Here is a 14,640-nt window from a genome sequence, read left to right as displayed (position 1 = left end):
GGAAATGCCGCGCTCAGTGCGCCTGCGCTGTCTACGGCGCATGCGCCGTAGACAGCGGTGCCTGTCTTCAGGCAAATATCTCCTAAACCGTATAGGTTTAAGAGATATTTCTTGGACCTACAGGTAAGCCTTAATCTAGGCTTACCTGTAGGTCAAAGTGGTTTGTAAGGGTTTACAACCACTTTAACTCTACACTGATAACCTGTAGACTTTTAAAGCATAGTCTTTGGAGAATTTTGGTACCACAATTTTAAGGCTCGACATGTTTGGTATATATCTACGCAAATCTTTTACCACAAAATGGGGTATAAGAGGTAGGGGCTAGGACAAGAGCTCCACATCAGCGATTACTTATGGGTACTGATAAGGTAGTGAAAGAAGAGTAGAAGAAAAACTGAAAGAGGGGGAAGTAGGGAGTGGTGAGGAAGAAGAGGGGGTTCCAGGTTTGTAAGAAATGCAAGAGTTCAGATTGATCAGTGTGTACAATCAAATGATGGGGGCATAAAGCGTGTGACCCAGGGGTCTCAAAGTTTGACATTTGGACTAGTTATCTTGTTGAATGGCATTCAGTTTTTCATACAAGCGTCTGAGCTTCTTGGCTCACTGAAAGCAACCTTCTTGACCCCTTACACGCTAGCTTTCGCTTACTAGACTTCACTGAAACTGCCCTACTAAAACTCATGATTTACTAACTGCTGAAACCAAAGGACACTAGAAAATACACTTACTACTAGACCTCTCTGGCTTTTGACACTGTTGACACCGCTCCTCCTCAAAACATTCCACTCTCTTGACCTTTAAGACTCCGCTCTCTCCTGGTTCTCCTACCTATCACAGTGTTGCCCATAACTTGTCTCCTCCTCTCCACTTCTTTTTGTAGGGGTCCCCCAGGGTTCTATCCTCCGACCTCCTCCTCTTCAACAGCTACACCTCTTCCCTTGGTCACTTGATAAACTCCCATGGCTTCCAATATCATCCCTATGCTGATGACACTCAAATCTATCTCTCTACTATTCACCTCACTCCTTCAGTCTCCTCTCACATTACTGACTTATTAACTTATCAGCATGGATGTCACACCACTTCCTCAAACCCAATCTTTCTAAAACTGAGCTTATAATATTCACCACCCGTGCCCCCTCCCCTGACTTCCCTATCAAGATCAATAATATAACGATCAGTCCTTCCCCTCATGCCAGGGTACTAGGTGTAACCCTGGACTCTGACCTGTCCTTTCAGCCCAAAATCCAATCACTGTCCAAAACTTGAAGACCTACCCTCCATAACATCTCTAAAATACTTCCCTTTTTAACCGTTGAAATCACCAAGCAACTTATTCACTCCCTCATTATCTCTCGCCTTGACTATTGTAACTCCCTCCTCATATGCCTACCTCTTTGCAGGCTATCCCCTCTTCAGATTGTCATGAATGCTGCTGCCAGAACCATCCACCTTACCAACCATTCAGTGTCCCCCAGGGGCGGACTGACCATTGGGGCACTCGGCACTGCCCGAGGGCCCCATGCCACTAGGGGGCCCCTTCAGAGTTGCCAGCCTCAATAAAACCATGAACAGTATGTAAAAATCTGTGTTTTTAAAAAAATTACAAGATTCTACCTCCCCGCCTCTCCAGTACCTTTTCAGTGTGTGTGTGTGTGTGTGTGTGTGTGTCTGTGTGTGTATACTGTGTGGCCCCATAATCTTCTATTGCCCAGGGGCCCCATAATCTTCTATTGCCCGGGGGCCCCATAATCTCCTATTGCCCGGGGGCCCCATGAGTTGTCAGTCCGCCCCTGGTGTCCCCTACCCCTCTCCACCAATCCCTCCAGTGGCTTCCCATTGCCCAATGAATAACATTCAAAACATTAACAATAACATGCAAAGCCATTTACACCTCTACCCCGAGCTATGTCGCCAATCTTGTCTCCAGTTATTACCCAAACAGTCCTCTCCGCTCCTCCCAAGATTTTCTGCTCTCTAGCTCCCTTGTCTCCTTTTCCAATACTTGTCTCCAGGACTTCTCCAGAGCCTCTCCCATCCTCTTGAACTCCCTAACCCAAATCTGTCCAGGTATCTGCTACTCTGTCCACTTTTAGGCGATCCATGAAAACTCATCTCTTCATGGAGGCCTATCCTGCCTTCAGCTAATAACCAAATCTTTTATTTCTCCCATCAGTTCTTCCCTTACATTTATTAATTTTTTTTCCCACCAGCCCCTCACTATTAGATTGTAAGCTCCCAGGAACAGGGCCCTGCTAACACCCTTGTATTGTTGCTGTATTCATTTTCTTTATGTTGTAAAGCGCTAAGCAAACTGTTGGCGCTATATAATAATATAATATTAATACAGACATAAAGGTGCATTCTTGATATAAAGGCTCTGGCTTTGTCCATTTTCTGTTACTAGCTGTGTGTCAAATAGTGCTATAAGTGGAAGATACGGCTAATGCTATTCTTGAAGCATGTCTCTGTACAATGCTGCATTCACCTTTCCTCGATCCTGACTAGTCTCCCAGTTCCTGCCGTGGAAAAACATCCCCACAGCACAATGCTGCTACCACCATGATTCACTGTAGGGATGGTATTGGCCAGGTTGTGAGCAGTGCCTGGTTTCCTCCAGACATGACGCTTGCCATTCAGGCCAAAATCTATTTTTCATCAGACCAGAGAATTTTGTTTCTCATGGTCTGAGAGTTTTTCAGGGGCCTTTTTGCAGACTCCAGGTGAGTTGTCATATGTCTCTTACTGAGGGGTGGCTTCCATCTGGCCACTCTCCCATCATCATCGGCATTTAAATAGTATGAACGGTTGGGTGATACCTTTATATTTGTAATATAGCATATACAATTGTGACACAAGTCATATTGTAATTAAGTGTTATTAAAAATGACCTTTCCTTTTCAATCTGCAGCTCTGTAATTTTCAGTAAAATGCAATATGGCAACCTGGAGGTGTCCTGTACACAGATGGTGCACAGAATGACCCCAGAAATGTAGTTTCCTGCTTTTCCCAGAAGTCAATACTAAATTTTAGCATCCCCTGCAACAAAAAAGTCATTTTTGGTGAGATACTCCTAAAGGGGTGCAGATCTTGCCCCTTTCCTCATTAGAGCCCTGCAAGTGCAGCATCTGATTGATAATTGTAAAGTCACTCACATTCACTTTTCACATGGACACATGCAAACAAACAGCTGCTTCTTCAGAATAACAGAAGGTAGGAATCTGCAACAATGTTTAAACTCTTTGCAATGTACATAAATCACCCAGAGGGGAATGTTTTGTCCTCAACAAAAGTGGATTTTTTAGCACTAATCACATGAGAGATACCGAACCCTTTTCTGCCTTCTGATTGGTCAGATCCTTGCTGCTTGCTTGCAGACCTGACATGCTTCTCCATTATTGCAGCCCAGTAAAAGGGATATTGGGAGGATGAAAGCCATGTCATAGTGCAATGCTGGATTCCTTTCTGATGGGAAAAGGAGAAATGTATATTAGGGCCATTTTAAAATGGCATTGAGGCCTTAAAGGGTTAAATTTGTTCTCCCGCCTGGATCAGTTTCATTTTTAATTCCTCCTTAGTCAGACTATTACTTCAGTTCAGTCACTTATTGCTCTGGCCTTCTGTCACTGCCAAGTAAACAAAGGTGACCTCGCCCCGGGTTTATACAAAGGTAACGCCGTCTGCTCCCTTCCCATTGGCTGAATCAGCTATGCCCACTGCGCGCTGTCACTGTCCCTTTGTTACTTTGCCAGAAAGTGATCACCTTCCATAGACACAGCAAGAACCAGCAGGGGCTTAGTTGTGCTTCTGTTCAGTGTCATATGTTTTAAAGCATATGTCAAGGCATAATAAAAAATAAAATAATATATATGTAGTACATCTTTGGCACTGAGGTCTTTAGGGCTGGTTAACACCTGAATTTCACAGCATTGCAGTCCGCATTCCTGTGCGAATTTGTGGTGCGATTTTCATCTATTCATTTGAATAAGCTGAAATTGCATTGGACCAAAAGCACTACTTCTTGAAAACGCACTGCAACCGGATCGTATGGTATTATGGTACCTTGGGATCCGATGCAGGCAAATACACTGAGTAGGCGATCTGCATTTGGAGTGTTACTAGGAATACATTGACACCTGTGGCAGATCACACATCCAGAACGCAGGTTTCCTGCATCCACATTCTGATGTAAACGGGACCTAAAGGGTGTCTCACATTTTCCCATGTTTTATCCCTTTAAAAACACTTGTAGCATAGGAAGATTCTCTATTGATCTGCCAGAAATACAATCTGATCTTAAAGCGGACCTTCAGTCAATTTTTCAACTTTCCATCGATGAAATCTTCTGCCATTGTTGTTGTTTTAAAGCGGAGGTCCATCCTAAAGTGGAACTTCCGCTCATCGGAACCCCCCCCCCCCCCCCCCCTCCGGTGTTACAGTTGGCACCTTTCAGGGGGGAGGGGGGTGCAGATACCTGTGACAGGTATTTACACCCACTTCCGAACATAGACTCTATACCACTTCCTGTCCTGCCGCACTGTCTGCTGGGACACACACGGATCCCAGAGACACCGCGGACCATTCCTATTGCCCTGCGCGACTCACGCTCGCACAGTAGGGAACCGGGAAGTGAAGCCGCAACGCTTCACTTCCTGATTCCCTCACCTAGAATGGCGGCGGCTGCAGCCAAGAGCCGAGCGATCGATCGGCCTCGGCTGCCGACATCGCTGGACCCTGGGACAGGTGAGTGTCCATTTATTAAAAGTCAGCAGCTGTAGTATTTATAGCTGCTGGCTTTTAATATTTTTTTTTTCCAGTGAAATCCCTCTTTAACTTTAGATAGTAAAACTTTTTTTTTTCTGCCAGTAAATACCTTATACAGCCCACTTCATGTTTCTTGTCTGGACATTAGCCTAGGTTTATGACATCATGCACAGCTCTCTCACTCTGTTTCACTCTCCTGAGAGTTTGCCAGGAAGGGAGAGGGGATGAGTCATAAGAGGGCCAATGGAAGCTGCAGAGCTGGAGATGTACCTCTGTGTGTCTCTGTGTAAATCCAGGAAGTAACCAGGCAGCAGCTTCAGCTGCCCACAGTTAAAGGGGTTGTAAACTCTCGTGTCTTTTCATCCTATGCATTAAGGTGAAAGATCACCTGGCGCAGTGACTGACCCCCCCCCCCCCTTATTTTACTTACCTGAACCCTGGAATTTCTCACGACAAAAATGCGCTCTTTCTCTGCCCGGGGTTCTCGGCTCTTGATTGGATAGATTGATAGCAGTGCAGCCATTGGCTCCCGCTGCTGTCAATCAAATCCAGGGCGGGCCGAGTCCTACATTTGGCGTCTATGGATGCTGAATGGTGGACTCGGGGGCATGCCCGCGAGGTAACCTCCCCGGGAGAGCGCTTCTCCTAGGGGGTTATACGATACGAGGAGGAGCCGCGAGAGCTGCTGGAGGACCCTAGAAGTCGAGGATCGGGGCCACTCTGTTCAAAACGAGCTGCACAGTGGAGGCAAGTATGACATGTTTTTTTTTATAACTTGAAGTTTTACAATCATTGAATGAATGAAATACTTGTATAGCGCACAATGCGAACTGAATCGCCTCTAGGCGCATTTTAAAATGGTTGCATCCAGACTCAGTGGAGGGAGATTTCTGCAGCATATTTGGCAAGCACAGAATCAGAGTATATATAAAAAAAAATATGCAAAGTGGTTGGAGGGAAGCTTCAGAATGGCAAGGATGTTTTTATTACAAATTATGCGAGCAGACTGCAGTTCCTCTTTAATATCCTATTGTGGGCTGACAACACAGAGCATGTCTGTGGACTGAGTGGTGTCAGCCCTGCCCTTTGCTAAACTACTCAATCAGTTCATCTGTTTTCAGCTCTAGAGCATAGGCACCAATTGATTTGTAGTTCAAGATAGGATCTGGGAGGGCTAAATAGACTCTTTGAGATAAAACAGGAAGTTTGCAGAGGACACGTGACAGCTCTAAATTTTTAAAAAGATCAATAGGTTTTTTTTTTTGCACATACAATGCAAATGTAACAGAACAATTTCAATGGTATATTTAGCAGACAAAATTGGATCAGTTCATTTAGTTTATGTACACGGTAATTTACTATGTGTTGTAAGTAGGCTAAAAACTTTAAACGGCTACTATACATAGTGTACATGGTTTTATTTTTATGAAGCATTTTATGTGAAGGAAGGTTAATGAAATTTTATGGTAAATCTGAAAACAGATTTATCAGAGTGGAGATTATGTATATAAATCCAACTCGGCATTGTGCTGAGCATCGTCTTCCAACCCACAGCTTCAGTTCTTTTGCGGTATTTATATAGCGTGGTATACAGTGGTGGTCAACCTGAAAATTACAGAGGACCCCAAGTGCGGCCTTCAACACTTAGGCCTCATGCACACGAGACGCAGTTAAACGCGCGTTCAGATGCAGTTGGACAGTTTTTTCAACTGCACCTGAACTCATTCAATGTTATCCTATGTGTCCATGCACACAGTCTCGTTTTTTTGCGTTTATATGCAGTTGCGTTTAATCACGTTTTTCCAGAAGCAAAAAAATGCGTTCAGAGACAAAAATTTCTGCGTTTCAGACGCAAAACGGGGCTAAACGCGGCTAAACGCGGCTGAACGCGGCAACCGCGTTTAGCCGCGTTTGCGTTTATATGCGTTTTTAAAGGTGACCTTTTTTTTTACATTAAAAATCTCAAAAATGATTGCAAATGATGAAAAACCATTAGAAAAATATTTTAAACAATTGCAATTGCAAGTGGACAATCCACAACTTGTGGCAAGTGACGTGGCAAGTGGACAATCCACAACTTGTGGCAAGTGACATGGCAGGTGGCAAGTGATGTGGCAAGTGGACAATCCACAACTTGTGGCAAGTGACGTGGCAGGTGAAGTGGCAAGTGACGTGGAAAGTGGACAATAGACAACTTGTGGCAGGTGACGTGGCAAGTGACCTGGCAGGTGACGCGGCAAGTGACTTGGCAGGTGACGTGGCAAGTGGAAAATCAACAACTTGTGGCAGGTGACTGGCATGTGACGTGGCAAGTGGACAATCCATAACTTGTGGCAGGTGACGTGGCAAGTGACGTGGCAAGTGGACAATCCACTTGTGGCAGGTGACGTGGCAGGGGACGTGGCAAGGGACGTGGCAAGTGGACGATCCACAACTTGTGGCAGGTGATGTGGCTGGTGACGTGGCAAGTGGACAATCCACATCTTGTGTCAGGTGACGTGGCAGGTGACGTGGAAAGTGGTGTGGCAAGTGGACAATCCACAACTTGTGGCAGGTGATGTGGCTGGTGACGTGGTAAGTGGACAATCCACAACTTGTGGCAGGTGACGTGGCAAGTGACGTGACAGGTGAAGTGGCAAGTGACGCGGCAAGTAGACAATCCACAACTTGTGGCAGGTGACGCGGCAAGTGACTTGGCAGGTGACGTGGCAAGTGGAAAATCAACAACTTGTGGCAGGTGACTGGCATGTGACGTGGCAAGTGGACAATCCATAACTTGTGGCAGGTGACGTGGCAAGTGACGTGGCAAGTGGACAATCCACTTGTGGCAGGTGACGTGGCAGGGGACGTGGCAAGGGACGTGGCAAGTGGACGATCCACAACTTGTGGCAGGTGATGTGGCTGGTGACGTGGCAAGTGGACAATCCACATCTTGTGTCAGGTGACGTGGCAGGTGACGTGGAAAGTGGTGTGGCAAGTGGACAATCCACAACTTGTGGCAGGTGATGTGGCTGGTGACGTGGTAAGTGGACAATCCACAACTTGTGGCAGATGGCATGGCAGGTGACGTGGAAAGTGGACAATCCACATCTTGTGGCAAGTGACGTGGCAAGTGGACAATCCACAACTTGTGGCAGGTTATGTGGCAAGTGATGTGGCAGGTGATGTGACAAGTGGACAATCCACATCTTGTGGCAAGTGACGTGGCAGGTGATGTGGCAAGTGGACAATCCACAACTTGTGGCAGGTGACGTGGCAGGTGATGTGGCAAGTGACGTGGCAGCTGACGTGGCAAGTGACGTGGCAAGTGGACAATCCACAACTTGTGGCAGGTGACGTGGCAGGTGACGTGGCAAGTGAACAATCCACAACTTGTGGCAGGTGATGTGGCAAGTGACGTGGCAGGTGATGTGGCAAGGGACGCGGCAAGTAGACAATCCACAACTTGTGGCAGGTGATGTGGCTGGTGACGTGGCAAGTGGACAATCCACAGCTTGTGGCAGGTGGCATGGCAGATGACGTGGAAAGTGGACAATCCACATCTCGTGGCAGGTGATGTGGCAAGTGACGTGGCAAGTGGACAATCCACAATTTGTGGCAGGTGACGTGGCAGGTGATGTGGCAAGTGGACAATCCCCAACTTGTGGCAAGTGACGTGGCAAGTGGACAATCCACAACTTGTGGCAGGTGCCGTGGCAAGTGACACGGCAAATGCAAGTGTACAACTGCTCTCTATGCTGCTGCTGCTCACTCTGATCAAAATAGCAGAAATAGTTAAAAAAAATGCTTTGAGAGCTTGGGGAGGGTCTACATGATGTTATCTTTATAAACGCGTCTAAACGCAAACGCGTCTAAACGCGTCTAAACGCGTCTAAACGCGACATGCAAACGCGGCAAAACGCGCGTTTCTAAACGCGCGTTTCAGCTTTTTTTTGACAGAGGTTTCATCTGCGTCTCGTGTGCATGAGGCCTTAGGCTCCATGCACACTGAAGCTCATAAACGGACGTTTTTGGGAGTTTGGGCATTTTTTTTTAACAGCCCATAAAATCCCCTATGTGTCCATGCACACATGGACTTTTTTGGGCGTTTATCAGCAGTGGAGTTTATGGGCTGTTTTCTGAACGCCATAAAATCGCGTTCCGGAGTCGTTTTTCTGACCACAAAAAAACGCCAAATACTAATAGATGCCGATTAAACGTTCAAATGTTGAAAGACTCACTGCAAAGCTACTGGCATTTTTATAACATTATTTTAATGTCCAGTGTGCATGGAGCCTTAAATAGCACCAATAGCAACACATTTTTACACCATAGCAGGCTACTTTCAGACTGGGGCCTTGTGGGCGTGGCTGGTAAAGCAGAGATATATATAGAGCACTGCTTTACCGTCATTTTAGAGGCGCTATTCGGCTGTTAAAACCCCCACAAGCGGCCGAAAAAGGGTTAAAACAGTGGCTCTGTGCAGGCGGTTTAGTGGCACTGCCCCATTGTTTTTAATGGGAGGGGGTGATTTAGGAGCGGTGAATACACCACTCCTACAGTGCTGCAAAGATGTGGCTCGCAGGACTTTTTTTGACCGTCCTGCAAGCGCACCGCTCGAGTATGAAAGCACTTGGGCTTTCACAATGGAGACACAGGAGAGGCTCTTTGCGGGCGCTAGTTTTAGCGATGTAGCGCCTGTAAAGCACCTCAGTGTGGAAGTAGCCTAAGCCCTAACATTTTGGTCATGCTGCATTTTATGCAGAGTATTATAACGCACACTGAAGTAGATGGAGTATAATAGCAATCAGTGCCAGTAAATGCAATAATAAACCCCAACATTGATGTCAGTGAACGCAAGAATAACCCCCAACACTGGTGTCAGTACTATTAACAACCCCCCCCCCCCCTTCACATTGGTGGTCACTGGCAGTGAAATTACTGGATTACTGCACAAATATATGGATTCATTAAGACACCAAGATTCAACTAAGAACATACATGCTACTTCTGTTTAGATTATGTTTTATTGCATTTCAGCTTTGCTGAACCAGGTTTAGAAATTTTTAGGGAGCGCATTATAATTTGCAGAACTAAAATAGCCTTTTTTCTTTTTCTTTACAGGAACCTTCTTTATGTTTATCCACGGTCCCTTAACTTCAGCAGCCGCCAGGGGTCTATGCGGAATATTGCAGTGAAGGTCCAATTTATGGCTGGAGAGGACCCCAACCAAGCTTTACCGGTGAGCCTAGAGACAGATTGGAGTTCTGTTCTAATACACATGCCAGGTATCCTGACGTGCGAGCCCCTTAAAGTGGTTGTAAACCCTTACAACACACTTTGACCTACAGGTAAGCCTAGATTAAGGCTTACCTGTAGGTCCAAGAAATATCTCCTAAACCTACACGGTTTAGGAGATATTTGCCTGAAGACAGGCACCGCTGTCTACGGCGCATAGGCGCACTGAGCGTGGCATCGTCAACGTCGAAGATGCCGCGCGTGTCGGCTCCCGTGCGCATGCGCGGGAGTGACGTCATCGCGGCTTCGCTGAATGACAGCGGCGGAGCTGCGAGACCCCACCAAGAAGATGGATGCGCCGGACTACAGGGGACAGCGGTGACTTCGCTGGCTCCTGTGTCAGGTAAGTGACACATAATGGACTACTATGCGATGCATAGTAGTCCATTATGCTTTGCCTTTGCAGGGAATGAATGAGGAAGTAAACCCATTAGGGTTTACTTCCTCTTTAAGCTCATACTGTAAGACCCCTTTCACACTAAGGCGCTTTCACGCTAAAAGAAGCACCTGAAAAGCTCACAAAAACCTATTTCCATTACAATCAATGAATGCTTTCACACTGGGGCAGTGCACTGGCAGGGTGGTGAAAAAACACCCCTCTCCATTGAAATGAATGGAAAGCTATTCAAAAGCGCCTGAAAAGCTCCTCATAATCGCTCAGTGTTTTACTGGCAGTTTAGAAGAGCCTCAGTGTGAAAGGGGCCTAAAGCTAGAGGTCGACCGATATGGGTTTTTCTCTGGCCGATGCCGATGCCGATATTTAGAAATCATGGCGGCCGATAACCGATATATGATGCCGATTTTTTGGGCCGATATGTTAGGCCGATTTTATTTTATTTATTTATTTTTAATCCCCCTTGATCCAACACACCTTTCCCACTGGGGTGTTTTTTAAGGCGCTTTTGGGCTAAAAATAGCGCCTGTAAAGTGCCTGCAAAATGGCTCCCCTGCAGTCTGTGTGAAAGACAGAGTGCTTTCACACTGAGGCGATGCGCTGGCAGGATCTTAAAAAAAAAAGTCCTGCAAGCAGCACGTTTGGAGTGGTGTATACCGCTCCTCCACCACTCCTGCCCATTGATATGAATGGGCACCACTGCCGAAGCGCATGCAATGCGATTTGGCAGCGGTGCTTCATGGGCGCATTTAACCTCTTCCTTGGCCGCTAGCTGGGTTATATGTGCCCCACTAGCAGCCAAATAGCACCGCTAAAATGATGGTAAAGAGCCGCTAAAATTTGCGTTTTACCATCAACGTCTGCCCGCTCCAGTGTGAAAGCAGTCTTCATAAGTGATACAGAAAATTTCTTACACTTAAAGCGGAGGTCCACCCTAAAATGGACCTTCCGCTCATCGGAACCCTCCCCCCCCCCCCCTCCGGCGCCACAATTGGCACCTTTCAGGGGGGAGGGGGGTGCAGTTACCTGGATAATCCAGGTAACTGCACCCACTTCCGGGCTAGCTCTCTGCGGAAAGGGGCGTACATTACGCCCCTTTCCGCAAGTGCCCGCCCCATTCCGCAAGTGCCCCGCTGCCTGCTGGGAAACACACAGATCCCAGAGGCAGCGGGGACCGTCCTCATTGCGCAGCGCGGCTCACGCATGCGCAGTAGGGAACCGGGAAATTAAGCCGAAAGGCTCCATTTCCTGATTCCCATACCCAAGATGGCGGCGGCGGCAGCACTCGAGTGTCGATCTAGAGATCGGCTTCGGGTGCCGACATCGCGGGCGCGCTGGACAGGTAAGTGTCATTATTTTAAAAGTCAGCAGCTGCAGTATTTGTAGCTGCTGGCTTTTAAATAAAAAAAAAAAAACGCGGAGTCCCGGCGGACTCTCCCGCTTTAAACATTTATTAAACAAAACAAACCTCCAATCAGTTTACTTGTATGTATGATCTAGATTAAAAAAAACAAAAAACCTATATATTAAATAAAAACAGGTAGTCAAAACTTTTGGACAAAAAAAAAAATGGGCTAACTTTACTGTTTTTATTTTATTTTTATTTTTTAAATGGTGTATTTTTTTCCCAAAAAAATGCATTTGAAAGACCTCTGTGCAAATGCCGTGTGACATAAAATATTGCAACAACCGCTATTTTATTCCCTAGGATCTCTGCTAAAAAAATATATATAATTTTTGGGGGGTCTAAGTGATTTTCTGGCAGAAAATACAGGATTTTTACTTGTAAGCAACAAGTGTCAGAAAAGATTTAGTCTTTAAATGGTTAAACTGAGAACTTCTACACACAGAGATGACTTCATTCATTCAGAAGTGTAAACATTGTATCATTTAGTTCTTTTCTTGGCAGTCTGCCCAGAGAGGAGGAAAGTGTTGCTATGACGACTCAGGCAACTTACACTGACTTCTTACAGAAGTCATTTCAAAGTCCCGCTGTAGAATCGGCTTTTTATTAACACAATCGGCCGATGCCGATTATTAAAAAAACGGCAAATATCGGCCGATATATCGGCCGGCCGATATATCGGTCGACCTCTACCTAAAGCAGTGGTTCTCATCTCCTGTCCTCAGGGCCCACTAACAGGCCAGGTTTTATGTATTACCTTGGGGGAGATGCAGACTAGAATACAGCAATCACTGATCAGCAAATGATATCACCTGTGATGTGTTTCAGTTATCTTGCATACCTGGCATGTTGGTGGGTCCTGAGGACAGAGTTGAGAACCACTGCTGTAATGGGTAAAAGAGGCTGTGAAGTACTTGTCTTTTGGTGGTCAGGGCCACAACGGGCAGTCAGTTGTTTGACATACATACATACATAGGCCATGAGATCTTTGCTCAAAGGTGTGGGGGGGTTCTTATACATGGGCCTTGCTTTGTGCACTGGTCCAAATAATTTGGTGGAGGGGGGATTATGGTGAGAGGTTGTTTTTCAGGGGTTGGGTTTGGCCCCTTAATTCCAGTGAAGGGAAATCTTAAGGCATCAGCATACCAAGACATTTTGGACAATTTTCATGCTCCCAACTTTGTGGGAACAGTTTGGGGATGGCCCCTTCCTGTTCCAACATGACTGCGCACCAGTGCACAAAGCAAGGTCCATAAAGACATGGATGAGCAAGTTTGGGGAGGAGGAACTTGACTGGCTTGTACAGAGTCCTGACCTCAACCCAATAGAACACCTTTGGGATGAATTAGAGCGAAGACTGTGAGCCAGGCCTTCTCATCCAACATCAGTGCCTGACCTCACAAATGGGCTTCTGGAAGAATGGTCAAACATTCCCATAGACACACTCCTAAACCTTGCAGACAGCCTTCCCAGAAGAGCTAAAGCCTCATACGCACAGTACGATTGTTGGCCAACCGAGCGTCTGATTTTTGTCAAAAGGGCGTGTGCCAGGATCTTGTCTTGCATACTAACAATACACAATTGTCGTGCCACAAATGGAAACGTAGTGACATACTACAAGGAATTTCAGCTCTTGAGTGCCACCCTTTGCTAATTTTGTGTTTGGTGAACATTGATTCCGTGCATACATGTTGGTACTTTTGAATGAATTTAAACTACCGGCGCAAAAGGAACCACCACTGTGTAATTTTGTTTGCTGCAACCTAATATAGAACCGTCACTTTGTGAATCAATCCAATTTAGACAAATATATAAAATGTGGGTTGCGCTAACTGTTAAATGTGACCAAAACGTGCCGTGCTTATGTGAAAAACCCTTTTGACAAGGGAAATTACTCAACCTTCATCATGATAAGTATTACCAAACCAAATATACAAAATTAATCCAAAAAATGCAAAAAAAATATAAAAAAATGTATAATTTTTGTATTTGTGTGTTGGCACCCCTGCGGGGCTATCCGTTGACGTTCAGTGTGCAAGGAAAAGGTTTGGGACGTATTCACAAAACCGTAGAGCATAGATTATTGCTGGAGGGCTTTTGGATACACAAAGGGACTGACTGAACCTATATTCCCACGTACATGGCTGGACATGCTTGGTGCCGGTTTAGGCACAAGCACATGCGAGTTTGCATTCTGTCATTTTAAATTTTTTTAAATAAACCTGTTTTGATATACTGCACCATGATGGTTTCCTATATATCCCTATGAGATAAATAGCACGAGAGGGTTCTACTTTTCTGGCTGGAGAGGCTGTTGATGAGATCCCTAAAAGGAGTGGTTATCCTAAATGAACTAAAGGCGCATATACAGATTAGATCTGGTGATGGCCATTTCATTTGGTGGTGAAGTCACTTGGTTGGTGATTACAAGAAGCACTTTATATTTGAAGAAAAGCACTTTAAAAATAAGAAGAATCAGTCAGCATTGGAGTGATTGTTTTGCATTGTGCACTTTTATTATAGGAATGATCACTCACTTGGGACATTCATGATACATTGTAATTGTTTTTATAATTTATGTGGTTTAGGCACTGTTGGGCACTTTAAATGAGTTTGGCACCACTGAGGGGGTGATTAGCCCATGATACGAATACAGGGGATAGCCCTGCAGGGGTGCCAACACACGAATACCAAAATTATTAAAAAATTTATATATTTTTTTGTATTTTTTGGATTAATTCTGTATATTTGGTTTGGTAATACTTATCATGATGAAGGTTGAGTAATTTCCCTTGTCAAA

General features: G+C 45.5%; 1 protein-coding gene across 7 annotated transcripts in view; it reads left to right on the top strand.

The window, feature by feature from the left end:
• Nucleotides 1-14,640, top strand: part of DOCK6 (dedicator of cytokinesis 6) — a 245,972-nt gene that overhangs the window by 156,044 nt on the left and 75,288 nt on the right. For all 7 annotated transcript variants that reach the window (XM_077470300.1, XM_077470296.1, XM_077470301.1 and 4 more), the window contains exon 15: nt 9,868-9,985. In XM_077470300.1, the coding sequence (XP_077326426.1) occupies nt 9,868-9,985 (118 nt within the window). The remainder of the gene's footprint in view (nt 1-9,867; nt 9,986-14,640) is intronic.

This window comes from Lithobates pipiens, unplaced genomic scaffold (genome assembly GCF_037356315.1).
Source record: "Lithobates pipiens isolate NorthernLeopardFrog02 unplaced genomic scaffold, aLitPip1_a1.2 Scaffold_8, whole genome shotgun sequence".
Classification (NCBI taxonomy): Eukaryota; Metazoa; Chordata; class Amphibia; order Anura; family Ranidae; genus Lithobates; species Lithobates pipiens.
Note: the sequence above shows the minus strand (reverse complement) of the source record. Positions and strands in the feature narration are given on the sequence as shown.